Source organism: Ruditapes philippinarum, unplaced genomic scaffold (assembly GCF_026571515.1).
Source record: "Ruditapes philippinarum isolate M1 unplaced genomic scaffold, ASM2657151v2 ctg717_1_1_1_1, whole genome shotgun sequence".
NCBI classification, from domain to species: domain Eukaryota; kingdom Metazoa; phylum Mollusca; class Bivalvia; order Venerida; family Veneridae; genus Ruditapes; species Ruditapes philippinarum.
This window is the reverse complement of record NW_026858165.1, coordinates 64,993-85,993: the sequence shown is the minus strand read 5'-3', so window position 1 is coordinate 85,993 and position 21,001 is coordinate 64,993. Positions and strand designations below refer to the sequence as shown.

General features: G+C 32.2%; 1 protein-coding gene across 1 annotated transcript; it reads right to left on the bottom strand.

Annotated features, from left to right (window-relative positions):
* On the bottom strand, positions 1-19,994 carry LOC132752348 (phosphatidylinositol N-acetylglucosaminyltransferase subunit A-like). Its single transcript, XM_060742661.1, has 13 exons — positions 19,946-19,994; positions 16,949-16,998; positions 16,491-16,647; positions 16,013-16,135; positions 13,083-13,258; positions 10,772-10,887; positions 8,172-8,279; positions 7,450-7,556; positions 6,373-6,455; positions 5,122-5,207; positions 4,166-4,349; positions 1,218-1,368; positions 1-123 (listed from the first exon to the last, which is right to left on the bottom strand). The coding sequence occupies exons 2-13, from the start codon at positions 16,963-16,965 to the stop codon at positions 1-3; spliced, it is 1,431 nt and encodes a 476-aa protein (XP_060598644.1). The 5' UTR covers positions 16,966-16,998; positions 19,946-19,994.
* Between the last annotated feature and the right edge of the window lie 1,007 nt (positions 19,995-21,001).

The window sequence follows — 21,001 nt, the reverse complement described above, 5'->3', positions numbered from 1 at the left end:
CTAAGTTGATTTTAATTTCCCTCTATGCCTTTTATTTTCAGGTTGAGATTTTCTAGGGCTATTTGGACGTATAACTGTTGGTTTTCTAAAAGCTGCTGAAAAATCTGGACAAGCTTCAATCGTCTGTAAAATATAAAACAATCTATGTTTCAAAAGAAATAAATATGCATTGTTAGATTCCATTTTTAGATATAATGAGGTGATTATACATTGTTGAGTTCAATACTGAATTCTATTGGATGAGTACATACCTTATAAACCTATATTGGATATGTACAAGCCTGTTATTTGTTTTGCAGCTGCGTATGAGTCCAATAGAATCAGTATTGTTCTCATCAGTGTACTAGTATAATAACCTCTTTACTTCATTAAGTAACTTTATTTTACACCATCATTTTTTGACATTTTGACAGAACTGTGTTTTTACAGTACAATAAGTATTTAATATGATTTTTTTGGACAACATGTATACAGTATGTATTAGATGTTTAAAATATCATATAACACCATGTAACAGTTTTCCATTTTGAGCTAGGTAACCTTATCTAAACAATGAGTTTGCAACTCTCTTTAGACTCAAAGAAAAGTTCCATAGGTCTGAAAGGCATTATCCATCCATGCCAGTTAGGAGACGTTTATGGGAACACCCTAGATAATGTTGGTGTAACTTTTGGTCCAACCTTTTTTGTTTGTACATTATATTTATTCTTAAGATAATGATGTTAGATTGTGTAAATTTCTCATGAACACAATATACATTAAACTATTATTAAACTCATGTAAGACTGGTACAAAAGGTCTTTCTTCTAAAATCTCTACAAAGGCTTTAGACAAACTATTGTAAACTGAGGCTAGCATGTACGTCATTGGCCCTTCAACACACCGTATATATTTGGCTGATTTAATTTTATTGTTACATATGGATATTACAGATAAGCCTATCATAAGGCTATGTATATACACATATATAAACATCTGACTTCTTTCTTCACATAGAATAATTTAATTTTCATCCCCAAAATTTGAGCACAAATGGACATAATATGTGTTGAACCAATGTAGAGCAACAACCTGAAGGTAAACTGTCTGCCTATAGCCCAATGACTGTTGGTTTAAATCAGACTACCTTTCACAATAATGTTACTATTGGACTAGCAAGTGACTGATTTTAAATATACAGCTTTCATTGTTTTCCCGCAAAATTAATAAAAGTTTACTACAGGAAAATACGTATTATCATTATAAGAAAGGAACACTAAACAACTTACATTTTCTGGTTGAAATATCTTGAGAATGAAGAGAAAGAATAAATCTAGAACCATTGCTATAACAAACAACTTCCCTGCTAGTGGACCACATTGATAATATCTGAATAATTAATATTGTAGAAAAAACTGTTATAACAATATCTCTGTAACTATCAAATACTAAAGGGAGTGCCCAATCTAAAAATGCACTTTGTAAACAAGAGGGCCATGATGGCCCTGAGTCGCTCACCAGAAACAACTGCTTTTCAGTGTTGGAAATTATCCATTGTCAATATTTTCTGATATTTAATTTGAGTCAATCAAATTAATATGAGCAAACATGATAAAAGACTACCTAATAATGCTACAAAGTTTGGTGATCATCTATCAATTATTTCAGTAGGAAATGATATTCAAAGGTTTTTCTATTTTTGGCTTTAGTGGCCCCTAAAAGGGGACAATTAAATTAATATGAGCAAACTTGATAAAAGCATACCTAAGAATGCTACAGACAAAGTTTGGTGATCATCCATCCATTAGTTCTGTAGAAATAGATGTTTAAAGGTATTTCTATTTTTAGCTTTAGCTGCCCCTAAAAGGGGCCAATCACATTAATATTAGCAAACTTGATATAATACTACCCAAAAATGCTACAGTCAAAGTTTGATGATCATCCATCAATTAGTTCTATAGAAGAAGACGTTTAAAGGTTTTTCTAGTTCTAGCCCTAGAGACCCCTTAAAGGGGCCAATGAAATTAACATGAGCAAATTTGATAAAAGACTACCCAAGAATGCTACAGACAAAGTTTGGTGATCATCCATCACTTAGTTCTAAAGATATAGATGTTTAAAGGTATTTCTTTTTTTAGCTTTAGCGGCCCCTAAAAAGGAACAATCAAATTAATATGAGAAAACTTGATAAAAGACTACCCAAGAATGATAAAGACAAAGTTTGGTGATCATCCATCCATTAGTTTTAGCCCTAGAGACCCTTAACCCTTTCGCTGCCAGAGGGTTATTGTTTTATTGATCACCTATTTGCCAGAGGGTTTTCTAAAAATTACTATATTATTAACTAATATCATTATTATTATTATTTGTTATTAGCATTATAATAATTATATATGTTTCCAAATATGCTAGTATAATAATAATTATTGTTGATGGTATAATTTTCTTTATATTTATTATTATTTTTTTTATTATTATTAATTTATTATTATTATTATGATTATGATAGAAACGGCTAAAGCCGTCCATATGGCAAATACGCCGAAAATAACAGGGACGGCTTAAGCCGTCCCTATGGCAGAGAAAGGGTTAAAGGGGCCAATCAAATTAATATGAGCAAACTTGATAAAAGACTACCCAAGAATGCTACAGACAAAGTTTGGTGACCATCCATCAATTAGTTCTGTAGTAGAAGATGTTTAAAGGTTTTTTCTATTTTTAGCTCTGTTGACCCCTAAAAGGGGCCAATTGAAATGACATGAGCAAATTCAAGTGTGACTGTCACAAGGATGCTACAGACCAAATTTGAAGTAAATCTGCCCAGTAGTTTCAGAGAAGACGATTGTTGACGCATGACAGCGGACGCCAGAGTATCCCCCTTTGATTCTAATAGCTCACCCTGTGCCTTTGGCTCTGGTGAGCGAATATTGTTCACACGGGCTCAGACGTTAAATGTTTTGTTGAATAAATATGTTTAAACCAATCTACTGCATTTCTTTAATATACATGTACTTGTTACAACAGCTTCCATTTTTGGAACTGTCAATTTTCATATTTGGGGATATCAAGATGAAAATTTAAAGTTAACGTGACATTATCTGGCTACAATTATATATTAAAAGAAAAAAAACAAAAACAAAAAAACAACATAAAAATAGTCAATGACCAATAGTTTATAATGAAAAATGTTTACAATACAACATTACAACATTACTGCCTAAAATATAAAAGACTGCCCCAGTTTATTTTTATCAGTTGAATGTTTATGATACATGTAATTCTGGAGGATATCTATATTCAGCCAACAAAAAAGACCCTTGTCATAATGCATGAAAGTGCAGGATGTCCTGGCTTTACGCTATCTGCTTTTCATTCCAGCAGGCTAAGAGTTAAGCTCTTTTATTATTAAATGCTGCACTATGTTATTAGAATGTCATCTTGGATAAAACCTGAGCTAATCATTAAAATACAGCATTTTATTAGGGAGATATACATATATATATATATACTATATCAACTCAAGAGTAAAAATTTGATATATTTCATTATACTATGTCAACAGGGTCTTTCAAATATTATTTGAAAGACCCTGATGTAAACAAGAGCACCACAAGCAGTATTAACTAAAGCTCATGTGTTTAAAAAAAAGGGGCATAACTCAAAAATATAGCTTTCAGAATGATGCCCCATGCCAAACTACTATGCCTTATCTTAGTTAACGAGCATTCCAAGTTTAATATTGAAACCTTTAAAATTGTTTGAGTAATGTTTTTGCACGACAACAACAACAATGACCCAGCAATCATAATAGCTTGACTTTTTCTTCAAAACAGAGAAGCTTAAAATGGGTAAATCTGTTGTTTTTCCTTCATGTAAATGTCATGCATTAATTTACTGACTTTGAAAAAAACTAGTACAAGGGCATTACAGAGATGAAAAAAAATACAGACTACATACAAATTTTCATAATCAAAATTTATAAATTCAAATTTCCATGTCCATAAGTACCATAAAGGTACAATAAAATGATAAATTTGTCAATCCCAGGACGTATACTTATGATATATATAAAAAACTTAATCTCAGCTGTTTTGAAAAAAAAATCATATTTTAACGCCTATAATAATACACAAGATAAAAATGTTAGCCAGAAAAAAATCTGCACACCTTCCCTCACTTTACTCACCTTTTAATTCTTGTACTCATATCTGGGTCAGGTAAGTTATGAACCATGTCATAAACAACTTCCGTTCTACGTGCAACATTAGGCCATGTATACATGTTCTTTATACGCTCATGAGCCTCGTATGGGTCTATTACTTTACCATTTCTCTGATCTGAGATAGCATCCTCTAATGCTGATACAAGTGCTTAAATAAATGAGAATAAATAAATATATTTCAACTTTCTTTACCTTGCACAAATACGTTTAAGTGTACAATTTATTTGTTAATGAACATTTTTCTGCTTCACATTAATACACTGTTATTAATTAGTTAAAACATAGTCATTTTAGCTTGATAGCAAGATAAATTCTTGCAACTTATATTATTCACTTTCAAGTCCGACTCCCGGACCAGTACTAGTGTCAAATGAAGAAACATGGTCATGCTTCAAAGAAGGGCTCTTACCCATGGTCACTGGGTTGAATGGCAGACACCTTAAGCACTAGGCCAGTGCTTCCCTTTTATAAGTGTAAAGGATAAAGACAATTTTCTTGCCCCGAAATCAAAAGATTTACAATGATTTATATTCACTCAAATTTTGTTGACAACACTGGACTCTGCCAGTTTTACCAAACAGAGTATTATTCCTGTCTCAATGTAAATTTCAAATTTTAACTCTATGGTCATCTGAAGTAAAATCTTGAAAGATAAATGAGCCGTGTCACTACAAAACCAACATAGTGCATTTGCGACCAGCATGGATCCAGACCAGCCTGGGCATCCGCGCAGTCTGATCAGGATCCATGCAGTTCGCTTACCAACTCTATTACAAGTAGAGAAACTGATAGCGTACAGCATGAATCCTGATCAGACTGCATGGATGTGCAGGCTGGTCTGGATCCATGCTGGTTGCAAACGCACTATGTTGGTTTTGTCGTGACGTGGCACAAATAATTAAGATATTATAAGAACTGACCTTTGACACTAGGTTCTGCCAGTTTTATCATCTCTGGAGGTAGAACTTCCGGTACCCCACCCACTCTTGTACTAACAACCTGTAACCTAGTAAATAGTGAAAAATCTGTCATCAATATAAACATTTTTATATAAAACAATAAAAAAACTCACTTTATCAAATTTGACTACATGCTTACATTTAAATCATTACCATGCTTAATATCTGAAGTGTACTTGTCCATATTTCAATATGGACCAAACCATTTATGTTTTTCAGGAAAAATATTTAAAATATTCAAACCTGAAGATGCATCCTTATTCCTTAAAAAATAAATACACTAAATGGACTTGTTTATATACATGTATTTCAATCTTTTATTTCTATCTAAAATAAAAATTATATCAACGTTCTACATTTTAAAGAATGATGTTTTTAACTTTCTGACAAAGTATGTGTCACGTGAATGTAATATTGATAACACTACTAGAAATAGCAGTTAATTATATCATTATGGAACCTTTTATTCTATAACTACTCATGTGAATTACGTAACAAAGACACAATATGGTTAAAACTGCATGCCTTCAGATAAGCAAAATCATTTTAAGAAAATCAAATCTGAAAAAAATGTACTAAAATTTTAACAATAGTGATAAGATTCTGAATTTGAGTAATAATTTACATGTTAAGTGAAATTAATGCCTGATATTGAACGGTATTCCTACTGTGTGACTAACACAGTAAGGGCTATTTTTTTTCATTTTTTTTTCATATTTTGACCTCTATTTTGGAACTGTACATAGATTGTAAGTGCTGTTTGCAATGTGTAAATTATTTTCTTTGTTCACTTCACAATATTTTACTTTAAAAAAAACATTTTCAATATTTTCATGAAAATTAGCATGAATCTGGAGACGTGCTGCTATAAAACATTTTAAATTTATGACTTATTGGATTTAATAACAACATTACAATAGGGTTTCGAATTAAATAGTACATTTCGAAAGTAGTAGCTTTGCAACATCAAAGTTATGCTTAGAGGAAAAAAAACAATAGATAAGTACCAAGGGACTTTGGTATCATCCTGGCTCTGAATGAAAAATCACTTCCAAATCAAAAGCGCATAGACAACAAAAAAATTTCAAAGTTTAAAACCTTGTAAACAATAAATAGACAGAATAATCTAAAGTTACCTCCCTTATTGAAATTGTGATGTTTTTTAATTGTCTACTGAAAAAAAAAGTTATGTAATAATATGTAATAACTTACCCACAACAAGCAGCCTCTACTATAGCTATACAAAAAGCCTCTGTAAGAGATGTGTTTATCAAAATATGACCCTGTACCAATACCTGAAAATATATACATAAATGTTTCAAATATAAATACAGTCAAACACTTGACCTGCTGGATCTTTTAAGTGATTAGTCTTAGCCACCAGTATAGACCAAGGCCAGCCTGCATTTCTGTGCAGTCTGACCAGGCTCTATACTGCTGATAGCTCAATTTTTGGATTTCATTTTATATTAACAAAAATGGGTCAAAGACAGAAAAGGCCGGGTTGCATTTGTATACCATATATCATGAGGCCGTGATGTTACAAAAATGTTTACCATTGACCATTAATGTCAAAAATTTAACTAAGTCGGTAAACAGGAAGTGGATGAGCGACAGACCTGAAATGGAATCCCACAGTATGGGACCCTGAGGCAATGCTGTATGCTACATATCAAGAAGCTGTGATAAGTAGTTGCTGAGAAAACTGTTACGAAAATTTCCTACCTTTGACCATTAATGTCACAAATTTAACTAAGTTGATAAACAGGAAGTGGATGAGCGACAGACTTGAAATCGAATTCAACGGTATAGGACCATGTGTCAATGCTGTATGCCAAATATCAAGGGGCTGTGATAAGTAGTTGCTTAGAAAACTGTTACGAAACAGTTAACTCTTCACCCTGCTTTGTATTTGAAACAGTCCATTCAAAGTTTAAAAAGATTTAATGTTGCTCAAAATACAAAAGTTAAGCTACCAACAGTATACAGCTTTTGTCAGGCCATACAGATTTGCAGGTTGGCCTGATTTTATGCCGGTGGCCAAAATTAGCCACTTTTGGTTACAGTTGGTTAAGGAATAAGACACAGTCTGTCAATATAATTGAGTGGGTGGGGTATCATCTCATTTTGTGACATTTAAATGAGCCACAGTATAAAGTTTTAGACCTCACTACTTCAAGTATACAAATTTCCTATGTTAATTGAAAAGCTGCTAAAGAAGTTGCTAAGGAAGACAAAGAAGAAGACATCTAAACAAAAACACAAAATGGCTATTAAAGTAGCTCTTACATTTCTAACTTCACTATGTTTTAATGGTCCAAGAAAGGTAACTCTGTCTTGTAACTGATTATTCTCCCTTATCTCTTCTAGAAGAGTTCTTTTTGGTCCATCACCACCTGTATAAATACATGTATATATGAGAACAAATTTGATAAAGCCAAGAAAAATATTAGAGAGGCAACATGGCCAAGTGGTTAATGCATCAGACTTATAATCTAAAGATTGCTGGCTGTGTGGGTTCAAACCCTGTCAGTGGCAAGCTGTTGTTTCCATAAGCAAGAACTTTTGACTTATTTCTTACAGTACATGTACTGTTTTTTTTTTCTCCAGAAATTGATTCAAAAGTATTCAAAATAAGCTTATAGCTTCCAGTATAATCATACTGATATAACTTTGTATAAACTAAAACTAAAAATATGTTTTCCTCACAAATTGCAGTTTGCATAGATACTTATTGCAGAGAAGTGATTTTCCTAACATCATTTAATGTATTTATGTCATATCTAACATCCTATTGTAAGCATTCCTTTTTATGCTTTGTATATATCTTGCATTATTGTTTTAACTACCCTGTCTGCTTAAATTGGGAGATCACGTGAAGTGTTTATTGTGTATGAATTCCAAGTTTTAATCCTGTCTGTCAAACTCTGTTAAACTCTATTTAGCAATGGCCTTTTAGTATGACAACTAGCACTTAAAAAAATTTAAAAAAAAAAGATAAATAAACTGACCTATAATAAAGTTAACATCTGGATGTTTATTACAGATCACTGGTAGAATACCTGCCAGCAGATCCATGCCCTTCCTGTATACAAGACGGCTTACAATCACTATGGTTACTAAAATAGAAAACATATGAGCCATGTCATGACAAAACCAACGTAATGCGTTTGCGACCAGCATGGATCAAGACCAGCCTGCGCATTCAGTATTAAGAAATATCAGAAAAAATAATATTTCAGTCAATATCCATGCAAGAGTTATTGGCCTTAGATAGAGACCTCCAGTTATGATCTCAAAGACTTTTGTGACTTAACTCAAAGACATCAGTCTGTTAATTAACTCAAAGACATCTGTGAATTAAACAGAGACACATGTCATTTAACTAAAAGATATATGTCAATAACCCCAAAGACATGTGTCAATTAACTTTATCATTTTTAGTGGTTAATGAACTTATGAACATGTACAAGACGTTGTACACCAAAGTGTGACACTGGTGGCATTGCCTTGGTGCGTAGGATAGCCCCACTTTCCAATGAATAGTCAATCTTAAAAGAGACATTGTTATGAAATAGGTAAACATTTCATTGTCAGAAAATGAGGTAATAAAAAATTTCAATTAAATGTATCTTGGCAGGCTAGTAAAAAGCATTTGCCAAGCTCCTTGGCAGAATGTTAGAAAAGCTAAGACAGGACAAGAGATATGTTTTAAAGAAAATAGAGAAAAACAAAGGAAAAAGTTAGCAATTTAAGCATAAAACTATAATTTTATGTAAATAAATCACACCCTGTTTAACCCCCTCCCACCCTCAAAAGAAAATTATTGAGAGAATACAAACAATTCCATTACAGTTACAAAGCCGGAAAATCAAACATTATAAATTGTTAGTTCTTATATTAAATAAGCTTATGATAAACAACTACAAACACTAGGAGCATTTTTGTAAGTAAATTGGAATAAACAAGAAGCTCTTTTTAGAATTTATGATAAAAAATATAGGGAAAAACTAACATGCTAAAAAAATCTAATTTTGCCATATAATTTCAAAGGAATTCAAAAAATTCGTGACACCAAGATTAACTCAATATTAAGTGTAATTAAGTAATATTTAAAAGAATTCAGAAAGCTGAGCAAAAAAAAAAAAAAAAAAAAAACATACTCAACAATAAAAAAAAAACAACAACAAAAATCTATTCAAATGTTGTTTCATAATTCACATTAAAGATGCATTAACAAAAATTTACAAATTAATCAACCTCAGACAGATGTTTAATATGATCAGCCTGATAAAATCTGTCACTGCTTCAATTTATTATGACCATCCTAAAAAACCACAGACTTCTTCACCTAATCTGCATTCACCAAACTTCTAACAAAATGTCTGTTTCAACTAACATTAAACATGACAGTATGAGATTAAGTATTGATAATGAATTATGATAAAAGAAATTTTAATGTGGTTAAAATGAATTTTCTGATAATACAAATGGATAAAATATTAGTGTTCACATCTTAAGGGAATTGATAAAGATAAAAAAAACAGGATTTTTCTATTAAAGGCTTGCTATTGTTGAATTTTTTGTAATTGTTTTGGTTTTACATTGCACCAACATATTATAGGTCATATGGCAACTTTCCAGTTTTATTGGTGGAGGAAGAGCTAAGATGCCCCATTGCACATTATCTAAGGCACAAACATGCACCTGAGTAGAACCACCGATGTTCTGTAAGCTTGCCAGATAACTTTCTCACATAAAGGAATTCGAAAACATTGTCACAAATCAAACTTACAGCAGTGAGAAGCAAGTGAATTAAAGTCGACAATCATAACCATTCAACCATGGACGCTCCCGAATTTCTTGTTAGTAAATAGGTAATTTTATATGGTATACCATTGACCTACAGAATTTGTGTTATGGATTCAACATGATTTGAATCTATAACAATTTAAGGGTATCAATATAACACTACTAAAATTGCGCTGCCAACAGTATAGTCTGGTCAAATTGTACAAACTGGCCTAGCTCTATAATGCTGGCAAAGGCTTATTACTTTTTGTTCCATTAATAAGGTTAGGTTAAAGGATATAAAACTATTTCAGATTGCTTGTAGTTAGCAAAATTATGTTTGTATAGTGTCATATGAAACATACCAATGAAAAAAAAATATTTGAAAAAATTCATTAAATCAAACAGCACATGTGCAGAAGCCATGCTTAAATACATTTAAAATATTTTAAGAATATTTTTGTTTGGGTTCTTTTCTATCAATATACTATTTTTTTGGGTGCTTAGTAAGAGTCGTTTTTTTTAAAAAAAAAACCTCTTTTAACGCTTACCCACTTACACTTCTGTGTAGTTTGGGTCACTACTACTTCATTTTTGTAATTTAATAATGGTATTCAAATGGATTGTTTCAACACAAAATAGGATGAATCCATTATATAAATTCAACAGATTATAAGATAAAAGAAAAGTTTGCTTACAATATCAGCAAACATCCCTTTAACCAGTGCTGGAAAACTAATAATTTATATTTTCTTATCTTACCACAACTTAGCAAACAAAGTTCATGTGGTTTTATTCAAGTTAAAATTAATATACAAACTTTTATCTTGTTGTCTTTTGGATGGATCTGGTACAAACATACTTGCATCAACAGCATTTGGTATAACAGAAACCAGATCTGGCTTGATATAAGCCCTCAGCACTGTATTTTCTTTACTGAAATATAAACATATTTTTTCTGGTTTGGATTTTAAGTGGCACAAACAGTGAAACAAGAGCACTATATGTGGTGTTTAACGCTCATCTGTTAATAGGTATGACTATAAATAACCGATTTTTATTAATATTTTAAGATAAAAAGGGACATAACTCCTAAAATATTATTTTCAGAATACTGTCCCTTTGTCCAATAACAGTGCCTTGTCATGATAAACAAGTATTCCAAGTTCCATTTTGACGAAACGGCCGCCGCAGCGATCCTAATTGCACAACTTTTCTTTCGAAACAGACAAGCTTAAAATTCATACAGCTAAGTTTTGTACTGAAAACATAAACAACTCAGACAAAATAATTGCTTGGATAACATTATGTTACATTGCTTACTTCATAGACAGGTGTACTGAATTTGAAAGAAAAAAACTTGCTGACTCAGCACAATTTTTAATTCAAAGCAGCATATACAGTGACTTTCAGATTCATGCTGACTTTTATAAATATCAAGTAAATGTTTTCAAAGGTAATATTGATGTTAAAATGCAAATAAAGGTGGCCTTTGGATTTTAAGATCAAAAAGTTTACATTAAGCATGTCATTAAAAAAAACAACTTAGTAACAGAGGTGAAATATGGAGGAAAACCTGCCTGCGAATGGTGGCTCCACTTTTCTCAATGCTGGATAGTTTGTAGTGAATAGCATTTTTAATTTCTAAGTAAATGGCCCTTTACAAAATGGTTAAACAACACTTACGCAGACAAGAGGGTCATGCCAATAGCTGCACTATTTTTCTTCCAAAATTTGAATTTTTTAAAACAAAATAGGTTCATGTATATTAGGGCATGCAAGTTTAGATGAATAGTTTAAGAAATAAAATAGACTGAAGACCTATGTGTACCTTAACATACAAAATATAAATATTATTCATTATCTAAGTAGTAAATACAACACTGTGGTATCTATTACTTTAAGTTCAATGAGTAATAACCATGTTATGTGAACACTGGATTGCCTTCTTCTTTTGTGTGGTTTTCATGCTGTCAGCAAATGAGTTATATGTCAAACAACCATAAAATATCCCCCCTGAATTTAAAACATTTCATTAAAATCCTTTCATATAAGAAACAGGCTGTGTTATTTCATTCCATATTAAAACCTCTTCACCCCAATCTTCAGTTACGTATACAGAAATATAACTTAACATTCATTATTTCTAATATCACATCAAAACCAGTGTTTAGAAAACCGTGTTTGTTGCATATTTGTGGTTAGGATGCACTGGTTGATGATTATTTTCTCTAAAACTGAAACGGTAAGCCAGGTTAATGTATACAGCTTGTCTAGACATAAAATAAACATGCCAACTTTGTAGAAAGGCTCAAGCGGTGGTCTTATCTCAACCGCAAAATTTCTAAAATATCGGTCAAATTTGAACGAAAGCAGGTTTTCACAGCAATCTAGTGATTTCCTGTATTGACAGATGTTATTTTAGCCTTTAGAATCATCATCACAAAGTCAATCTCTTCCTGTAATTTTATTATAAATTTCTGGCCAGGTATGGCAAAATCAATTGTCCTTAAATTATTGGTTAGTTTGCAACCCAGCCTGTATGGAGAAGTGGACTTCTTTCCAGAATCTACTTTATAAATATCACACGGACAGGTAAAGAAATGCTTAAGGTAAAACAGACTAGTGAATCAAAATAAAATTTTGCCAATCCTCCTACAAATATCAAGCTAACACAGTTTGGTGTTTTCAAACATTATAACATTTTTTTTCTAACATTTCTAGCATACAGAGATTATTATGTAAGCATCAAGCTAAGCTTAAGTCAGCAAATTTCCATGAAAATAATTAATATTTGGCATAATTCTTAAATAATTAGAATGAACCAAAAATATTTAGATTTATGGCCTGGCAGAATGGTTATGGTTTAAGACAAGTAATCTAATGATCACTAGCTACATGGGTTCAACCCTGTCGGGCAAGCCCTTGTTTTCTTCAACAAGTAACTTTACGCTCTTTGCTTAGTAGTAGTTGGTTCCTGGAACAAATTTTAGAGTGTGTCTATAAGCTTATAGCTTCCTACACAATTGAACTAAACAAATTGTATAAACAAAATCTAAAGATGTCTATAGTAACAAGCCCAGAATTAAGATGAATATTTCAGCCACCTTACAATAAGAAAACTATGAGACCTGGTATGGGATACACAAATAGCATGGCTGCAGTCTGCGAGGGAAAATTTCAGCAATTTGTTAGTGAGAATTGAACTTGCATCCGCAAAGCCAAACAATGAGTGGTCTGTAAATACTGTCTTTAACCCCATGTTGCGGGCATGAAACATTGCCTCGTGAGCCATTGTGGAGAATGCCTGTAAAACAAAAGATAGATAATTGTGTATGTATTTAATTATATACATAAAAAGGAAAAGGATTGTTAATATCTAAGAAATACATTGCTTTTATTGATCTTATACTATAGGTGCTTCCGGTCAGCAAAATATATGGTAATATTCCACCACGTTCCCAAGTATTGTAGATTATATGTCATACTCTAACTTAAAGACTTTGACTATTAATTTCTCCATTTATTTTGTATTTATTTATTCTTTTTTTATATTTTTTTTGCGAGAGAAGACTGTTATTCATAGGCATTTACATATATAGTGTTTGCCACCTGACCTACCGACAATAGGGTAGACATTACCATGTGATCTTCACATCATAATATAGTAACAAGTTAACTAGAAAAGAGTGAACAATGCTCTCAACTTGAGATTACAATCAAGCATAACATTTTAAATTTTTTGCAACAATATAGCTCAAAAATGAGACAAGTATTTTTTTTTTAACAGTTTTATACATGTACTTTGTTTTGGAAAGTTATTTGTATCTAAAAGGCACTAAAACCAGACTAACAAGAACTGTCGGAGGACAGTAACGCTCGACTATTCGAAAATTTGTCACAAGGGTGTTTCATTGAGTATAATAATGCTTACCTATATGAATACATAAAATTGTCCGAAAAGATACAAACTCTTCAAGTTTCAATACATTCCCTTCAGTAGTTATGGAGATACAAGCTTACATGCAAAAACTTAACCAAGAATTCATGAGTCAAAAAAGGGGCATAATTATGTAAAAAAGCAAATCAGAGTTATGGGACTTGTGCCAATCATCTTAGATAATCACAGAGAACAAGTGTGTGAAGTTTCAATCCATTCCCTTCAGTAGTTATGGAGATACAAGCTTACATACAAAAACTTAACCAAGAATTTCTAAGTCGAAAAAGGGGCATAATAATGTAAAAAAGCAAATCAGAGTTATGGGACTTGTGCCAATCATCTTAGATAATCACAGAGAACAAGTGTGTGAAGTTTCAATCCATTCCCTTCAGTAGTTATGGAGATACCAGCTTACAAGCAAAAACTTAACCAAGAATTTCTAAGTCAAAAAAGGGGCATAATTATGTAAAAAAGCAAATCAGAGTTATGGGACTTGTGCCAATCATCTTAGATAATCACAGAGAACAAGTGTGTGAAGTTTCAATCCATTCCCTTCAGTAGTTATGGAGATACCAGCTTACATACAAAAACTTAACCAAGAATTTCTAAGTCGAAAAAGGGGCATAATTATGAAAAAAAGCAAATCAGAGTTATGGGACTTGTGCCAATCATCTTAAATAATCACAGAGAACAAGTGTGTGAAGTTTCAATCCATTCCCTTCAGTAGTTATGGAGATACCAGCTTACAAGCAAAAACTTAACCAAGAATTTCTAAGTTGAAAAAGGGGCATAATTATGAAAAAAAGGAAATCAGAGTTATGGGACTTGTGCAAGTCATCTTAGATAATCACAGAGAACAAGTGTGTGAAGTTTCAATCCATTCCCTTCATTAGTTATGGAGATACCAGCTTACATACAAAAACTTAACCAAGAATTTCTAAGTCGAAAAAGGGGCATAATTATGAAAAAAAGCAAATCAGAGTTATGGGACTTGTGCCAATCATCTTAGATAATCACAGAGAACAAGTGTGTGAAGTTTCAATCCATTCCCTTCAGTAGTTATGGAGATACCAGCTTACATACAAAAACTTAACCACAGGGACGCCGACGCCGACAAATGGGTGACTGCATTAGCTCGATTATTCTGCGAATAGTCGAGCTAAAAATGCTAACCCCCATAACAAGACAGATATTTTTAGGTATAGTTATTTATATTAAATGTATATTTATGTGTTTTACATTATTTACACACTTTCCTGATATTCTAACTACCTTCAACAAAATTAATGTATTAAATGAACAAGACAGTATTTATTTGAAATATTTTCTGCAATTATCGAAAAAATACCCAAAAGATGTACAAATGGCAAACTGTAGCTTAAACTAAAAATAAACAGTTCAAAATTCAAAGGATTGTTTGTTTGATTGGGTTTTACTTCACATCGACACAGTATAGGTCATATCGTGACGTTTCAGCTTTACTGGTGGAGGAAGACCTCAGGTGCCCTTCTGTGCATTATTTCAGGCACGAACGGGCACCTGAGTAGAACCACCGACGTTCCGTGAGCTAGCTGGATAACTTCCTCACATGAAAGAATCCAAAGTCCCTGTCCGGATTCGAACCCACCGCGGTGAGGGGCAAGTGGTTTGAAGTCAACGACCTTAACCACTCAGCCACAGATACCCTTTAAATTCAAAGGAGGACAAATTTATGACACAGACATAACATATGCTTTATTATTGGCATATTATGCCACAAAAATTCATATTTTTTAATTTTTTTGAACTGAATAAGTCATGTTTAACATTTGAAGAGTAAGGCTTAAGGTGCAGTTATGTTTTGTAAAGGTAGCAAAATGTAATTTAATAAAGTAGTATTTTGACTTTCATACAAAATACTAATTCACTTTAATTATACCAATTGCCAACATAACAAAATCAGCTAAACATTTATGTATAATAATGGAAAATGAGTATATTTTGAAAAGTGTAATAAGATTCCAAAAATAAAAATGACAGCAGAATGGGCTTTTAAGCATTTAACAAATAATAAATCAGAAAAAAAAAGAAATTTTCAAAAACATGAGTAAAGACTGAGGCATAATAGCCACAATAACTTACAGAATGTCCATGAACAATGGTGATATTTTCTCGTATAAATATATTCCTGAGTAGCGGGAATGTGGCTAGTATTGTGGGTAATACACACTGATTGTACATTGTTGGAAATGGTAGATAATACACCTGCAAAACAATGAATATTGTAAACAAATGAGCCGGGTATCAACAAATAATGGGTTTGCGACCAGCATGGATCCAGAGCAGCCTGAGCATTTAAAGAAATATTTGTTTTGATTGTGTTTTACTTAAATTACTTAACACCCACACAGTATGCCGGTAAGTCATATGGCCACTCTCGAACTTTACTGGTGGAGGAAGACCTCAGGTGCCCTTCTGTGTATTATTTCAGGCATGAACAGGTATCTCAGTAGAACCACAAATGTTTCGTAAGCAAGCTGGATAACTTCCTCACATGAAAGAATCTTGATTTGAACCCACAGCAGTGAGGGCCAAGTGGCAAGCATCGTAATAAACTTACCTTAAGTCCATTGTCAAGGTATCGTATACCTTTGCGGCTACCATAGAAATGTGTTACAATGATGACCTTGTGACCTCTGTTTATAAGGCACTGTGACAGGTGGTAAATATGACTCTCAACTCCACCTTGATTTGGGTAAAAAAAATCTGACACCATGCTGTAATGACGAAAAATTAAATTTATTTTAATAATATCAAAAATTTGCAAGGAATATTGTATCATGTACTGACTTCATTCATATCTGATCGGAACACTTACCACATTCACAACCCTGAAATCTGATTTTGACTTACTTGTCCTTTTTTAACTTCTCTGTATCATATTTATATTTTAGTAAATTCTTGAAAACTTTCACTTGTCTGCACAGGCTGTGGCATAATTGGGCAATACGTACGTACTGTATAAAAGGTATATTCCCTGAATAAATTGATACAATATTATAATAAATCAGTCGTTACCACACATGGTGCTTCATTTTGTCACTGGTTTGGGAACATCATGATAATTTCTGAAATAAAATATAAATTATTGTAGACAACAATATTTTTATGAAAGTTACTGTTTCCAATTTGAACAGAAATGTATAATACTAATATAAACTGTGTTAACTTAAGGTTGTCAGAAAAAATGCAGGATTGATGATGACTTCCAAGTAAAGTAAAATGTTAATCAATTTTTTTAATGTTTAGTGCATGTCTGGTCAATTCTGATATTCTGTAGGGCTTACAGACAACTCACCCCCCAGACAATTCACCCTAAGCCATTTTTACCAGACAATTCACCCATCAGACAGTTCACCCCGCATTATTGGAAAAATGACACAGACAATTCACCCCTCATTTTCTTAAATTTAATTTTGATGAAATTCATCTTAAAATTAGATGTTTACAATAAACAAATTTTGTTGTGTTTCTTTACTAAATTGATATTTATAAAATATTGAGTCATATTTAAATTAATTATTATAATTTATTACTTAAAAATAATATTTGTTACTATGTGTTAATATTTTTACATATTATCTACATACAAACCAGGGCCAAAACACCAAGTTTGGGGAAGGGGCCTTAGCCTTTTTCTTGGGGATAAAAATGCGTGATTTGGGCATACTTTGGGTAAAGGGGTCTCAAATTTTACACAAACTTTTAACAAGTTCTTCAAAATAGACAAGCAAAATGCACTGGGAAATACAAATAAGGCAGTAAAAGACCTTAATTCAACACCATCATTTAATTTTTTCTAAATTCTATGGGAATTTTTTAAAGACTGGGGAATTTTGAGGATCAAACTGGGAAAAAAAGAGGCTAGTTTGGTTGGGGAAGCAGCCTATATTCGACCTCTACAAAGATAGCTTTTTAGGCCCTGCAAACTGTAAAAATTACAAATATATGGACGAATTGTTAAGTGAAGTGATAACTAGTGATTAGATAGATTCCTGGCAGAGACATGTAATATTCCCAAACCCAAATGATACTAATCCCCATTATATGTGCTAATGACATGAAATGACAATCATGCAATATTTCCCAAACGTCCCGATTATAGTTTATACTTAAATGACATAAAATTACATTTTGAAATCTTACAATATTCCCAAAAAGAAATGATACAATGTACTTCTTCTTCATGATATTTTGTTGAAGTGACAATCAAGCAATGATAAAAAAGTGGATGTAGAATAGACAATATGTTTTTCAACACTTTAAGATAATGGATAATTAAACAGTTGTACATGTTTGCATCATATACAATAAAAATATCAAGACTCTTTGAAAAATGATAGATAATATGTCTATGAAAAATGCATACATTATGGGCCTTTCCCTCAATATAAACTTGATTTGATTGAATAAATTATTTTTTTTTTGTTGTATACATCATGGTATATGTGCTTTTATACAGTTATATTTTTGTAAATATGACATACTGTAACCCAACGAATATTCGCGACCAATTAATATTCGCTTTATTCGCGGATGGCCACGAAGCGCGAATATTTGTTTGCGCGAATAAGTCCGCAGGATTTCGCTAATAAATTGGGAGAGAAATTTTTATTTTAGACGTTGTTCATCCAAAGCTTCTTGACCGGATATATTCGAATTTTACGGGCACCTGTTAGGAAGTAATGAATTGTTATGAATATTGCCATAAGCAATAAAAACACAAACTAAGTAAACTACTACTATTTTATAAATATCAAAAGAACTCTTATGTCAATATACCAATCACTATTTCATTTACATTTAAAGTCATAATGAATTGATACAGTGTTCGCGAATATTTATAAAGAACGTATAATTCACTCATTTTGGACATAAGTCAATCAACACCCTAAATAGATTAACTTTATAAAAACAGCTAAACATGTTACCAACATAATCATCATTATGACACGCGCTACTGAGCAATAATCGTCTAGTTTGTGTTTTTCACACGTCTGAAGGGAACAGAGGAAAGAAAACTATTAGTCGAGAAAAACAAAGTATAATAGTGTGATACCTGCCCTTTTAACGACATGTTAAGAAATGAAGACGAACGATGCGTACATGTACACATATAAATAAAAAATATAGAGAACATGTTTTGCTGAATTGTGATCACAATCACAGGCGCTAGTCACATAATCAAATATTTTACATAATCGGTCTATATATGTATATAAAGATATCTTTATATACATATATAGACCGATTATGTAAAATATTTGATTATGTGACAAGCGCCTGTGATCACAATTCACTTACCAATACAATATATAAGGCTAGCATATTGTTAATCCCATTCTAGACACTAATAATGACCTCAATTATTGAAGATTAATAGTCGGCTAGTGGATTTTACGGCCCCATCGGACTTTCCAATCCGCAAACAAGAAAACGCGGAAATTAATATTCGCGAATATGTCCAACCTCGGCAAAACGCGAAAATTTGTATTCGCGAATATAAATTTGGTTACAGTAATAAATAAAAAAAAATAAATAAATATCTTGAATTTCTTATTCTTTTTTAACCATAAACATGATTATCATTTATGAGGGGTGAATTGTCTTATCTATTTTGGGGGGTGAACTGTCTTGAGGGGCGAGTTGTCTTGCTTTTTTGGGGGGTGAATCGTCTGGGGGTGAGTTGTCTTGTTACCTTCTGTATCATTTAAGGACTGAAAAAATATTTGTTTATGTTCTGCTGTCATTTTATCAAGTAAAAAGGAATGTTTTTGATAATAAAGTATGATTGTCAACAAGGAACTAAAAGCACTCAATAAATTAATAAGCGCTCATCAATTCAGATTAACAGAAAATATCAACGGTAAACTTATACAAGTTGAAGAGTAAAATTTACAAGTCCTCATCAAATTGACATGTAAATAATATTATAATTTAACATTTTATAGGCATAAAAGGGTAAGAAAGCCTTTCAAGATTATAAAAGATGATAAAATTTACAGTCGTGTTTACATTTTGCTAAAGCGCCTACACGTTCATGATTTATGACACTGTTATATTCGATTAACGTGAAAATAGCTAAAAGCTGCTAAATTCAAATAAAAATGGGTGTAAGAGTGCTAAAATCAAATTGGATACTGGTGAATGCAAAACAAAGTAGTTTTCGATCTAAACAAAAAACAATGAGAAAAAATTCAACAATATATAGACTTTGAGATACTATACAGCCGCTTTAAAGCTGTGCACCCACTCTTATGAATTTAGACTGAATAGATTGTTAAAAAATATTTTTGTAAAGGTCAAATTGAAGACCTTTTTACCAAAATAAATAAATAAATAGTCATTTTCTTTGATAATACCTTAGCACAAGACTGTATAAATTTAATATACACGCCTTTGACATTAGTTTGTCTAGTTACAAATGTTTTGAATCAATAATTAGGTTGAAATTTCAGCCTCTGCTACTTGTTCAAAATGCAAACAAAGTGGTCCATTATCTAACCACATTTCTTGTCCAACCCATCCCGCAATTTGAAATGGAATTAGTAATAAATCTTTCAGATGAGACTTTTAAAACGGAGGTACTATGTAACGTTGTTTCTACACATTGCATATTGCATATTGCAAGAAGTGGTCATTTCTTCTGGAAAGGAATATATCTTTTTATATGTCCGTTGCACAAACTCCCATGCAATAAATAACGAGTGAGCTTTTAAATAAGTCGTCGGTATGGGTTTCCGATGGCGTCTATGAATAAGCCTAATTAATATGTACAGTATAGGCCTATGACACACATAAACATCAAGTATACTTGGTGCACACCGGATGGCGAAGACAAAGCCCTCTTAGTATGGTTTAGATCGACAAGAGCCATCAGAAAATATACATGAAAGAAAATACACCTACGCCGATTTATTTTCTCTTGGTAAATACATGTAGTTTATACGAATGTATTTTAGTTCGACTTTGTTGGAAGCTATTAGCTTATTGAAACACTCTCGAATCCGTTTCTGAAACCAATCAGTAACAAGCAATGAGTGTCAGGTTTCTTGCTAATGGAAGCAACGG

Coding starts and splice junctions, on each gene's coding strand:
- LOC132752348 (XM_060742661.1), bottom strand. Junction 10,888..13,082: donor ATTTGTGTATCCCATACCAG/GTCTCATAGTTT, acceptor TTTATATTTCAG/TAAAGAAAATACAGTGCTGA. Junction 8,280..10,771: donor CAAAAGACAACAAGATAAAA/GTTTGTATATTA, acceptor TTTCTATTTTAG/TAACCATAGTGATTGTAAGC.